The following is a 13,495-nucleotide window of genomic DNA, read 5'->3' on the forward strand; positions in this document are numbered from 1 at the left end:
AAAAACAAACAAACAAAAAAAAACAGGGTGCTGTTTCCACCCTGTTTTTCCACCCCTGGTAGAGCCATGGGGAGTTAAGAGAGACTTGAGGTGGCAGGGAGAGGAACAGCCCCAAAGAATTGAGCAGCCCCAGCCAACAGCTGGTAAGGAATAGGACTTTAGTCCTACATTTCCAAGGAACTCAATTCTGTTATAAGCTGAATGAGTCTGGAAGTGGCCTGAGGTCAGCACACAGGCACCAACACCTGGATTTTGTCAGAGGACAATCCCAGGCACCACGTCAGGCTACAAGACAATAAACATATGCTGTTTCAGGCTGTCACACAGCAGAAGAGAGCACCTCTCACCAGCACAACTGTGGTCCACAGAAAGCGGCAACTGGCCTACAGCAGTTCATGACAATGTGGACTTCAACTCATCACTGTGCCAGCAATTTCAAATCAAAGTACCCTGTGCAGGTATGGAGACGCAGGATGAACACCTGCATGGAACGTGCTGGAGGCACAGCACGTGTGCAAGCAGCTTTGCCCGCGGCCCCATCAGTTTCTCTCTTCTATAACCTCTGGTGAGAGACACCTTCAAGGGAAAGACAAACCAACAAGCTTTGCCACACCCAACAACAGGCAGCACTCAGGGCTGGAGGTGGCGCCCAGGCCACACTTGCCCCGAGACAGAGGGTAGTTCCCACTGGTGCTGCCCCTGGCCCTTTGCTTTACATCACAGCTGCAGAGTAGAGTTGCTAGTTTTATAGGCGTTGTGTGTTGACGAACACCAGGAAGCACTTGTCGGTTTGAAGGCTTCCCCGGAGCAGCCATGTCCTGACACTGAGCAGAGAACTCCCTGATGTGAAAGGAGGTGGCAGAGGAGCCCGGCCATAGTGGGGGTGGGGGTCCCAAGGCAGAGCTGCCCTCAGCAAAAGTGGCTGCAGTTCCTGGGACCTGCAGACCTGGGTGCCAAGCTCCACAGGACCAGAGGAGCCTGACAACCCCCACCACAAGGGGAGCTCACAGGACCCTTGTGGCAGGGCACAGCACAGCACCCAATCATACTCTTCAGGTTCAAGTTAAGCACCTCTGGCAAATTCTCATCTCACCCTTGAAAGTAACCCGTATCAATGTGGATCTCAACTGTTAAGAACATAATTAGGTAGTCATCAGTCAGCCGACTCACGAAGGGTGAGACAGGTCCTCTCACAACACACATCTCCATCTCAAAGCTACATGTATCCATCTTTACGATATGAAACATGTGAGTTACGTGGTTGTTACATGGTTAAATTCTAGTTTGGGGTTTCAACAATTAAAAATACACAGCTTTGGCTTCTAAGGATCCGGATTTTCCATGTGAAACTCACCAGTCAGCTCCTGTCTGTCGGCTCTCATGCAATCAAGCTCGGAGCACAGACGCCTGATTTCCTCTTGTGACTGAGCCTTCAGGTCTTCATATGATGCCTGAAGAGCCTCTAACTGTGAAAAAGAGAAGTGTCAGTGTGAGATCAAACAAGGTCAAGCACAGGGCAGCCCATGGGGCCTCTGTGCCGTCATTCTCAATACCTGCAACCACCTCAGGGCCCAGCATCTCCAGGCAGGAGATCAGCACGTGTGGAGTAAACGCTTACGCCTCAACCTACACCCAGCAGCGGCAGCAGCCAGAAGGGCTCGCCATGAGACAGGCCAGGGGCAGAGGCAGCATCGACCAACTACTCATTTAGGCACTGGTTGCTTTGTTCCCAGCACAACTTTGGCAGAGCACTAAGGCTGCCACATGTAGGCCCACAACCACAGCCACACAACTGAGGGACTGGATCTGCCTGCAGCCAGCGTGGTGCAGGGTCACACAGATGGACCCAAGTTCACTGAGGGACTGGATCTGCCTGCAGCCAGCGTGGTGGTGCAGGGTCACACAGACGGACCGAAGTTCATTCTAGAGACAGTCCTCACTACGTATGAGGTTGAGGCAGCAGCTTCAGCCCAGAGGACCCACACTCACAACCAGGAGGGGGTCTTGTGCTTCTACATTGAGGAAGCAAGTCGCCTTTTACACCTCAACACATGTATTCTACATCACACCATGAACCCACAGACCAGCACAGCACAATCTGATGACCTGGGCCCCTGCCATGGGACTAATTCTCAGATGCTCACCACCATAACCAGAACGCTCAGTGCACAAGCTGGCACCTGGACCAAGGCCAGCGTGGATCCCGGGCCAGCTGGTCATGTGACCCTGTGTATCTGAACATGCTGCCCTGCGTCTCCAGATCATACTGCAGAGCAGCCCCCACCAGGAACCACGGGGACCACTGCCCTACAGTCTGGCAACATAGGAATTTGTCAAAATACCAAAAATGAAGAAAATACATGATTTTGAGTAATTTGCATGTTCTCTTCTACTCAGGTCCAGGGCCTGGATCCCTGCATAGATCAGATCTCCCACTGAGCAAGGATACATGCTTCCAACAGTCAACAGGGAAGCTCCCACAGGGATCAAGAGCGGGAGGGGCCGGCGCCGCAGTTCACTAGGCTAATCCTCCGCCTTGCGGTGCCGGCACACCAGGTTCTAGTCCCGGTCGGGGTGCCGGATTCTGTCCCAGTTGCCCCTCTTCCAGGCCAGCTCTCTGCTGTGGCCTGGGAGTGCAGTGGAGGATGGCCCAAGTACTTGGGCCCTGCACCCCATGGGAGACCAGGATAAGTACCTGGCTCCTGCCATCAGATCAGCGCGGTGCGCCGGCCGCAGTGCACTGGCCGCGGAGGCCACTGGAGGGTGAACCAACAGCAAAAGGAAGACCTTTCTCTCTGTCTCTCTCTCACTGTCCATCCTGCCTGTCAAAAAAAAAAAAAAAAAAAAAAAAGAGCAGGAGGACTGTGCTCAAGAACAGTATGCACTGCCTCCCACCTCTTTGTGGGCCACAGTCCCATGGCAACCCAAAGAGCCACTGGAGGATGCAACCCATCTGAGCTGTGGCTGCAGCAAGGGCAGCACGAGCCTGAGGCTGCTCTATTCTCGTGGAACCTGCCTTCAGCCTTTCCTCACGGGCCCTGGGCCACAAGGTGCTCCCAGTCCTCTTTACTGTCACTGAGGAAGAAATGGGGGAGAGAGAAGGGTGCATATGGCAGAGCCCCAAAGCTGGAGATGGGAAGGGGCGTGGACAGGACAGGTCTCCTGAAGACCCCTGGAATCTGACCGCCCTGTCTGGTTTCTAGATCTTCACATACAAAGCTACTAATTCCAGCGTCCGGTTTCTTGACCAAATCTCAGGACACAGCTTCAGTCCTGGGCCTGGTAATAAAAGCACTTCAGGTTTGCAGACAACGCCTGGTGACATCTCCTACGTGCTGACGTGTGGTGTCACCAGAAAAGCATCTTGAGCATGCATGCAGCAAACACGGTTTACTTATGGCCAGAGCACGTGGCCTCTCACACCTAGTGTGTAGAATTCTTCCAAATGTCTCAGGGATACTGGTCACGAATATGCACTATCAGAGTATGAGAATGAACATAATTATTAAGTCAACCTCACTGATGCTATGTCCTTCCACTTTATCAAACACTAAGAATACTAAAAGTAGTCTTAGTCTTTACTTTTAGCAAATAATAGAATGAAAAATGGTCCAATCCCAGAATCTTTTAAAACGTCCTTAATATTCCAAATAATGAAGAATAAAAAAGCTTTGGCCTACCTCTAGCTGTTTTTCTTTTTCCTTTTCCTTGAATTTCAGCTCCAAGTCTTCTAGATACTGGCAGTGTTCAGACTGCAGGTCTGCACGCAGCTTCTCGACTGCTTCCTGATGCTGCGCCTCCAGGTTCCTCAGGGTAACTGGAAGGCAGCACAAGTCTCACTTGGTGGATGACAAGACAACTCCTCCTCCTCAGCAGTAACCCTGGCCAGCACATCACACTGAGTAAAGATGACCACTGGTACTCAGAGCACAGCCCGACTGGAGGCTCCAGCCTGGATGCCCACGACCTCAGCACCTCTAGAGCACGTCCTGCTGGGGGAGTGGCCAGCAGGCTCCCTCCAGAGCTTGTTTTCAGCAAATGCCTTGCTCTCCCTGGGGAGGAGGAAGAGCCACACACGTTCAGGCATGGTATAGAGAATCAAAAGTGGACAATCACCACTGTCTCGGTCATAATGCAGTAGTAACTGGACACGCAAAAGACATCAGTGGACAAAGGTCAGGAAGGGTCAGCCTTGTCACCCAGAAGGTCAGGGGCGCTCAGTGATCTAAGACGTAAAGGCAGACTTTCTTTCAGCCCAACAGCTAAGACAGTACTTGGGATGCCCACATCTTGTATCAGAGTGCCGGGGTTGGAGTCCAGGCTCTGGTTCTGACTCCAGCTTCCTGCTAACACGCACCCAGGGAGGCTGAAGATTGTTCAAGTAGTGGGAGATTCACTGAGTTCCTGGCTCCCAGGCATTTGGAGAATGAACCAGCAGATGGCAGGTTTCTCTTGCTCTATCTCTCTGCTTCTCAAATAAAATAAGTTAAAAATTTTAGAAACCAAGGGGAGGGGAGCCGGCACTGTGGCATAGTGGGTAAATCCGCCACCTGCAGTACCAACATCCCATATGGGTGCCGGTTCAAGACCCGGCTGCTCCACTTGTGACCCTGCTCTCTGCTATGACCTGGGAAGCAGTAGAAGATGGCCCAGGTGCTTGCGCCCTGCACCTACGTGGGAGACCCAAAGGAAGCTCCTAGCTCCTAGCTTTGGATTGGCACAGCTCCAGCCATGCGGCCATCTGGGGAGTGAACCCCAGCAGATGGAAGACCTCTCTCTCTCTTCCTCTGCTTCTCTGTAACTCTGCCTGTCAAATAAGTAAATAAATCTTAAAAAAAAAAAAAAAAAAAAAAAAAAAAAACAGCAAGGGGAGGACCACACATTCAAACACGTGGGATGACAGGGTGTTTGCTGCTGCAGAGGAACACTTAGTCCCCCATCCAACTCATCATTCTCATTGGAAGCTCACATTCAGCCTGATCTTTGGCTTCAAAAATCTTCTCCAACTCAGCTTTCTGCTCTGCCAATTCTTTCTGAAACTGGTTTTGTAACTCCTCCATTTCTGACTGATGCTTTGCAGACAATTCTTTACGTAGATTTTCTAGGCATAAAGCTCTTTCAGATTCCCAGTCTTGCTTCAGGGTCTAGGTTAAAAGAAAAAGGAACTGTGGTCAATAGTTGAACATCCATGGTGAAGGAACTGAAATCACCCCATCAATCGCAAGAATGGGCCCTCATCCCCCCGACTGGACATGGGCTCTAATGGCCGCTCAGCCACTCCCTCAGCTTCTAGAAGGACACAAACAGAGCACACATAAGGCCAGCAGTCACAGAACAGAGAAGGACTATGGCAGAATCAGAGGTAGTGAACAATGCTAACCCCAGTGACTTTCAAGGGGTCAAAGGTCTCAAAGATGTTGCCCACCTCTGCCCAAGGGCTGGGCTCTCTCCCAAGTGCCCCAAGAAATAATCCCCTGTTGTCCAGGGATGGGGAAGAGGCTAGAGTTTGATCCCAAACCACAGACGGACATCTGCCCTTCACCATAGCCTGAGAGAGCAGGCAGAAGGTCAACTCAGGAGGAGCCTAGAAAACACTGCTGCAACACCTGAGAACCTACCCAACACTGGTTCCCTCCCCCCACAACCCATGCACTGACTTCGCTGCCCCCACCTCAGGCAAGCCTGTGAGGACACAGCTGGGGGCTAACACACAACACAGAACACACAGGAAAGGACTTCTAACACACATACAAATGCAATTCACTTTATGCCAGGTTTGACTGGCTCTTGTTTGAACCAAAGTGAGGGGCTTTTTGTGGGTGTGTTGAGAAAGGAAAAGCAGTATGTATAGAAAATTCCATTTTCTAATCAAACAACATACGTACCTCCATCATCTGGACATTTTTCTCCACTTCGGATTGTAACTGCTCCTTCAGCTCAGCTGCAAGAAAAACAAAAGGTAGCTTAGACCCCTAAGTTCACTTCTCAGGGATTTGGAACACACTGGCCGCACCACAAGCACTCGCCAGTGTCCACAAGACAGCAGAACGTGCCTGGGTAACAGCACAACTGCACTCAGGCAGAACACAGGACGTAAGACAGCAGGTGAGGGTCAGCTCCTGAGGCTCCCATCATGGAATTCCCTAAAACCGATACAAATCCCAGGACCTTTAGCTCAGGTTCCCAACGTACCAGAGGCCAGCAAGGGACTGGGATTGAGAGAGAAGCAGTCTAAGGATCCAACAGGCTGCACCATAAGGAGGACGCACAGAACACGGCACGCGCAGCACCTCGGGCATCAGGGACCCTCCGAAGGATCATCAGGCGCCAGACCAAGGAAAGGCAGGACCAGGAAATGAGTCGCGGGGCAGAGGGAGACTAAGCTGTGTGGACTTGAGATGCAGGCACACACCTGGAGAGGTGTACACCAGGGAGAAGTGGCAGGAGGCCTCAGTAAACACAGAGGTGGACCTGGGGGAGGACCCTCTCGCCCAGGATCCAGCCTTGAGGGCAACGTGCAAGTGCACAGAAGGCTCTGCACAAGCAGCTCAGGGCAGCTGCAGGGGAGGCCTGCACTGAAGCGTCCTGGGAGCACAAAGAGCTCCACAGAAAGGCACAAAGAGCAAACCATGTTTTACACTACAAAAAGGCGAGAGGATAGAAGATCTGTATTTGAGTTTGCTTGAAGCTAAACAAAGAATCACAAGAAAAAGTGAAAAAGAAGCTAGGCAAACTGGTCCCTAGGGTGGGAGAATGGCAGGGAGGACCCAGGTCAGGGAATTTCAGCAAGTCTGAGACCTTGTAACGTGGAAAACGGGACAAACAAGCAAACAGGCAATGCCCCAGGAGGCCCTCTGAGTGGGACAGCATGCCTTCCTGGGGTGATGAATGCTCATAATTCACACATGGTAATGGCCGCCCAACTCTGACTTAACCAAAAAACCTGATGGCACATGGGGTGAACTGTGTGGAACATGAATTCCACCTCAGAAACACTGTTACTTCAAAATAGATGTTCATAATAACAACAAAAATAGATATTCAGTTGGGGGCCAGCACTGTGGCCCAATGGGTTAAAGCCCTCACTTGAAGTGCTAGCATCCCATATGGGCGCCAGTTCTAATCCTGGCTGTTCCTCTTCTGATCCAGCTCTCTGCTGTGGCCTGGGATAGCAGTGAAGATGGCCCAAGTCCTTGGGCCCCTGCACCCAGGTGGGAGACCTGGAGGAAGCTCCTAGCTCCTGCCTCCTGGCTTCAGATCGGCACAGCGTGGCCATTGCAGTCATCTGGGGAGTGAACTAGTGGATGGAAGACCTCTCTGTCTCTGCCGCTCTCTTTGTAACTCTGTCTTTTTCTCTCTCTCTTCTTTTTTTTTTTTTAAGATTTATTTATTTACTTGAAAGAGTTACACAGAGAGAGGAGAGGCAGAGAGAAAGATAAAGAGATCTTCCATTCGCTGGTTCACTCCCCAGATGACTGCAACAACCGGAGCTGTGCCGATCCTAAGCCAAGACCCAGGAGCTTCCTCTGGGTCTCCCATGTAGGCACAGGGGCCCAAGGACTCAGGCCATCCTCTACTGCTTTCCCAAGCCATTGCAGAGAGCTGGGTTTGAAGAGGAGCTAGCGGGACTAGAATTGGTACCCATATGGGATGCCGGCGCTTCAGGCCAGGGCTTTAACCCACTGCATCATAGCGCTGGCCCCTATAACAATTTCTTTCAAATAAATAAAATAAAAAATCTTTAAAACACACACACACAAAAGGAAATTATAAAAAAAAAATGTTTAGGAAAGTACTAACTACTGTAACAAAGAATTGCACAAACAAACCCACTAAGATTAAAACATAAAAATATTGGCCGGCGCCGCGGCTCACTTGGCTAATCCTCTGCCTGCAGTGCCGGCACTCCAAGTTCTAGTCCCAGTTGGGGCGCCGGATTCTGTCTTGGTTGCTCCTCTTCCAGCCCAGCTCTCTGCTGTAGCCCGGGAAGGCAGTGGACGATGGCCCAAGTGCTTGGGCCCTGCACCCACATGCGAGACCAGGAGGCAGCATCTGGCTCCTGGCTTCGGATTGGATCAGCGCAGCGCGCTGGCTGCAGCAGCCATTTGTGGGGTGAACCAACAGAAAAGGAAGACCTTTCTTTCTGTCTCTCTCTCTCTCACTGCCTAATTCTGCCTGTCCAAAAAAAAAAAAAGAAAAAAGAAAAAAGAAAAGAAAAACATAAAACTATCTATTGGGACTGGCTTTGTGGCACAGCATCCTGTATGGGTGCTGGTTCGTACCCTCGCTGCTCCACTTCCAATGCAGGTTCCTGTTAATGGCCTGGGAAAACCAGCAGAAGACAGCCCAAGTACTTTGGCCACTGCCACCCACATGAGAACTGGATGAAGTTCTGGCTGTTATTGACATTTAGGAGGGGGGTGAATCAGTGGATGGAAGATCTCTTTCAAATAAATAAATCAATCTTTTAAAAACAACTGTAAAAAAACTAATAGACATAAAGCCAGATAATCACAAAGTAAAGCAGTGCTCAGGTCAGTCACCCTCCAGGTCTGTGTCCACAGTCAAGAGTGTGGGTTGGGTCTAAGCACAGCCCACAGATACACGGAATTGTACCAAAGATACTGAGGAGGAAACTTCCCGCCAAATGTACACAAGTCCACTGGAGAAGTCGACAAGAAGCAAGGGAGTTAAGAACAAGAAGGCGTTTGACTCAACACCAGAGCCTTGCAAAACAGGGTGAATAATAAACGCTTGCTCTAGGCCTGGGGTGCTGCCCACACAAGCCCAGCTAGAGCAAGGCCCTGTGCAGCACACCAAGGCCAGACAGCAAGGCTGCCGCCAGGGCACTACACATCCTCGTGCAAGGACAGGGGCCTGGGTGTGGAGACCTGGCAGGAAGCACTTCACACTGGTGGAGCCACCAACACAATCATGGGCAACCCAAGCAACAGAAGCAGGACTCTGTATCTGACAGACAGGAAAAGTTATCTAGAAAATAAGCAGCTGACTTCTAAGGAGATCACTGAAGGGCAGCAGCCCCTGCAGCGGCGCGAGGGGCCCAGCCCTGTGTGCAGCACCTGCTTCGCACGCACTCCTGAGCGCCATCTCTTCCTTCTCCCGTGCGTGCTGCTCTCTCAGGAGCTCCAGCTCATGCTGCTGTCTGCTCTGCAGCAGGGCGAGCTCCTGGGCTCGCCGGCTGTTGAGCATCTCCCGCAGCTCCGTCAGGGCCGTCTCCTTCTCCCTCTGCAGGTTGGCCTGCGTCAGCTCCAGCTGCGCGGTGTGCATGTTGCTTAGGCTAAGGCGCAGGGCTTCCAGTTCCAAGCTGGGCACCGTCTGTGGAGAGCAGCATTCTTGATGAGAAGACACGTGTGGACCAACATAAGGGAGACGCCAAAAAGCTCAAAATGAACATGAAGGAGAGGAAGAAGCAGGCTGTACTCTCGGAGGGGAGAGCACGGACATCGTGAGGAGGCAGCACTGGGTCGCTGCTCACTCCCACCACTGGTCTGAGTCCCCTACACCCTCTCTTCTCTTGAACACTCTAGCCCCCAGGTGTGCCCCCCCCCATTTCCCTCACTGCAGTGTGGGTCTGCCAAAGCTGGTAGGGATGTCTCTCACACAGTCTGGCACCTGGCTAGAACTTTGCCCACAGGATGGACATCCACCCACGTTCCCGCCATCAGTCCCAGGACAGCTCACACACAGAACACAGCCGACCACTCGCACAAGCCTCTCCCAGCAATGGCTCCACCCGGCTCTGAGACCAGCTGAGCCTGTGTGAACTTCAGGACCGGCCCCACGGCCCCAGGAGGCTGATAGCCCTGTGCCCCACAGGAGAGTCACCTGAGTCCGCTGCTGCCGGCCTCCCTCATCGTTCTGTCTGCTACTGTGCTCAGCAGTCTCAAGTTCATGCTCTTGATCGTGTGCCTGGGGAAGGAAAGCAGAGGGTGTAGCCAGGGAATTCACAGGGAAAGAGACACGCTAAGAAAGCACTGTGGTGGGGCAGGCGTTGGGGCGCAGTGGCTTAGCTGCAGCTTGCACCAGCATCCCATATCAAAGCAGCGGTTCAAGTCCTCACTACTCTGCTTCTGATCCAGCTTCCTGCTGATACTTGGGCCCCCGCCACCCATGTGGAAGACCCAGATGGAGTTCCTAGCTCCTGGCTTCAGAGAGACCCAGTCCTGGCTGCTGCCATTTGAGGAGTAAACCAGCAGATATAAGCTCGCTCGCTCGCTCTCTCTCTCTCTCTCTCTTCCTCTGCCTTTCAAACAAATGAAAATAAATAAACGTTAAAAACAGAGAGAGAAAAAAAGAACTGGAGGATGCCACAAAAATTAAAAACACATGTCCTCACAAAAACATATCCATAAATGCTCACAGAAGCACTGCTCTTGATACCCACAGGGTACAAATAGCCTCAATGACGGGTGAATGGATAAACAAAGTATGTAACCCAGCAGTCTCAGCATCTGCAGGGTTGGTTTCAGGACCCCCTTCCCAAACACCAAAATCCACAGATGCTCAAGTTGTGCATATAAACTGGCACAGTATTTGCTGTGATTCCCAGGTCCTCTGAGTGACCTCCAGGTAGTTACAATACTGAACTGTTACACTGTATTACTGAGAGAACCATGACAAGAAACTACCTATTCTGTACAGATTTTTTATTTTTCCCCAAAACCTTCAATCTGTGGTTGGTTGAATCTTAGGACAGAGGTCAACTGTATCCACACAATGGGATACTATTCAGCCATTAAAAAACATGGAGGACAGACACACCACGACAGGGATGCCCCGGAGACACACCGACCCCAGAGGTTCACCACAGAAGGCCACACAGCAAGTAACACTGATGAGAAACATCGAGGAAGACTGTTCTGTGGGGCTGAGGAGAGGAGGGAAAGGGGAGTGGCTGCCAACGGGAACAGGGCTCCTTTTTGGAATAATGAAAATGTCTGAAACTGGGTAAGAGTAACACTGTGAATGTCTTACAAATACTCAAGTACAAACTTTGAATTTGTGATTTTGTGTTATATGAACTATGTATCATTTTTAAACATAATAATGGGAAAATATTCAACTTGTGTAGGCAAGTGGCTTAAGTAAGTAGTGTAAAGTTAGGAACCCAGAGAGGGAAGCTGCAGACTCCGCCTCCATCCCTACTTGCAGCCATGCTGACACTAGATAGGCACATGACCTCCCTCCCACTCATTGTCAAATACCTGGAAGAGGGGTTGGCATTCTGTCACGGCAAGTAAAGCCACATATCGCCTGTGACACCAGCATCCTATGTGGGTGCTGGTTCAAGTCCAAGATGTTCTACTTCTGATCCAGCTCCCTACTAATGTGCCTGGGAAAGCAGTAGAAGATGGCTTGGACCCCTGAACTCACTTGAGAGACCTGGAAGAGACTTCTGGCTCCTGGCCTTGGCCTGATCCAGCCATGGCCATTGTGGCCATTTGGGGAGTGAACCAGTGGATGGAAAAATCTCTCTGTCTCTCTACCCCCTCTCTCTCTTCTTATCTCTGCCTTTCAAAAAATCAAAAAACACCTGGAAGAGGTAGGTCCCATAAAAGCTAAACCAACCTGAAGATGCAAACGTCAAACATCACTTTATAGTGAGTGAATGAGTCAAAGCTGGCAAGTTATACTTGGCCTGTCACAGAGGTCACAGGGACGCACACCCAGCACTGTCAGTAATACCCAGCCTGCAACAGCTGCACTGAAGAACAGCTGCAGCCTGCACCTGAGGATGAACAACCCAGCAGCCCTGCTCAGCCCACATTTCCACCCAGTTTCTGCAGGAGCCACATCACTGCATCTGCCATGTAGCAGCCAGAACCAGAACCCTCTGAAGCCCAGAGGACCCATCTGTCCACACAGCATTTTAGACTCAAAATGATGGAAACTGAACTCAAGCTTCCTGCTGCAACTGGGTGCTCTGAGGGTGAAGAGGGACTTGGCATGGTCATAGTAGACAGAAAGGGGGGCAGGTTCCCTGGGACCCTCACTGTTCAAAGGTCAGGCACTGTGCTGAGAATGGCAGGGCCCCTGCTACCGTCATCTGCCTCTGTTGTTGCCCCTGTGGCATGTCAGGTGCAGTCTTGCAACCCTGCCCCAAGACTCAACAGACCACTACCCATGGCCACCCTCACATGATCCTTTCATGCTCACTTGAACTCCTCGGTACTCTGGCAGCACCTGGGATAAATGAAAAGAAATAAAAATACAGTTGGGAGAACAAAACCTGGGAATACTTGTCTCGAGAAAGTTTTCACAGGAAATATTAAAGGTGTAATCCCAAGGAAAGAATGAAAAGGAAGAATAAAGGAAACACTAAACCTAACCCACCAAAATTGAAAAATAAAAACTAAATTCAGGAGGCCAGCAACATGGTGCAGGGGGTTAAGCTGCCACCTACGATGCCCACACCCCATAGGAACGCTGGTCCTGGCCTCAGCCTGGACCAGCCCCATTTGTGGACATTTGAGGAATAACCTAGTGGAAGATCTGTCTCTCACTCCCTCTCTCTTTAACTCTGCCTTTCAAACAAAACAAATGTTTTCCTAAAAATAATAAAACAGGGGCCAGCTCTGTGGCACAGCGGGTTAAAGCCCTGGCATGAAGCGCAGGCATCCCATATTGGCACTGGTTCGAGACCTGGCTGCTCCACTTCCGATCCAGCTCTCTGCTATGGCCTGGGAAAGCAGTGGAAAATGGCCCAAGTCCTTGGGCCCATGCACCCGTGTGGGAGACCTAGAAGAAGCTCCTGACTCTTGGCTTCAGATCGGCCCAGCTCCAGCCATTGCGGCCAACTGGGGAGTGAACCATCGATGGAAGACTCGCTCTCTCTCTCTCTGCCTCTCCTCTCTCTGTGTAACTCTGACTTTCAAATAAATTAAAAAAATAAATAAAAAGAAAATCTGCATGTATCTTCAACTTAGCTTTGCTATGTAACACAAAAGGCTACATACTGTAGAATGCAACCTGGAGAAGAGAAAAACCATACAACAGAAAACAGACAACTGGTAGCAGGGGCTGGGTAGGGGAGTGGTTGATTATAGGCACTCAGGAACTTTTAGGAACTGGACTGTTCTGGATGGATCTGGGTGGTGGGCATATGACTCTATGCAATTGTGCATTACAAAGAATGAACTTAAAGGTATACAAGTATTTTTCTTAAATATTGTTCTTTTAAGATTCATTTATTTACCTGAGAGGCAGTTACAGAGAGAGGAAAGACAGAGGGAGAGGCCTTCCATCCACTGGTTTATTCACTCCCCAAATGGCTCCAATGGCAGGAGTTGAGCCGATCCAAAGCTAGGAGCCAGGAGCTTCTTCTGGGTCTCCTACATGGGTGCAGGGGCCCAAGCACTTGGGCCATCTTTTACTGCTTTCCCAGGTCATCAGCGGGGAGTTGGATTGGAAGAAGAGCAGCTGGGACTTGAACCAGCACCCATATGGGATGTCAGTGCTGCAGGCGATGCCCAAC

General features: G+C 50.8%; 1 protein-coding gene across 14 annotated transcripts in view; it reads right to left on the reverse strand.

Moving 5' to 3' along the window:
- PCNT (pericentrin) overlaps positions 1–13,495 on the reverse strand; it is a 160,909-nt gene that overhangs the window by 120,322 nt on the left and 27,092 nt on the right. For all 14 annotated transcript variants that reach the window (XR_016232182.1, XR_016232183.1, XM_008267246.5 and 11 more), the window contains exons 4-9: positions 9,847–9,930; positions 9,081–9,336; positions 5,886–5,941; positions 4,970–5,144; positions 3,681–3,817; positions 1,355–1,466 (exon numbers count right to left, since the gene is read on the reverse strand). Coding sequence is in view for 12 of the 14 variants with exons in the window: in XM_008267246.5 (XP_008265468.3) it covers positions 1,355–1,466; positions 3,681–3,817; positions 4,970–5,144; positions 5,886–5,941; positions 9,081–9,336; positions 9,847–9,930 (820 nt within the window). In the remaining 2 variants the exon portion in view is untranslated. The remainder of the gene's footprint in view (positions 1–1,354; positions 1,467–3,680; positions 3,818–4,969; positions 5,145–5,885; positions 5,942–9,080; positions 9,337–9,846; positions 9,931–13,495) is intronic.

This window comes from Oryctolagus cuniculus, chromosome 4, assembly GCF_051225735.1.
Source record: "Oryctolagus cuniculus isolate XC-2025 breed Fujian yellow rabbit chromosome 4, ASM5122573v1, whole genome shotgun sequence".
Lineage (NCBI taxonomy): Eukaryota > Metazoa > Chordata > Mammalia > Lagomorpha > Leporidae > Oryctolagus > Oryctolagus cuniculus.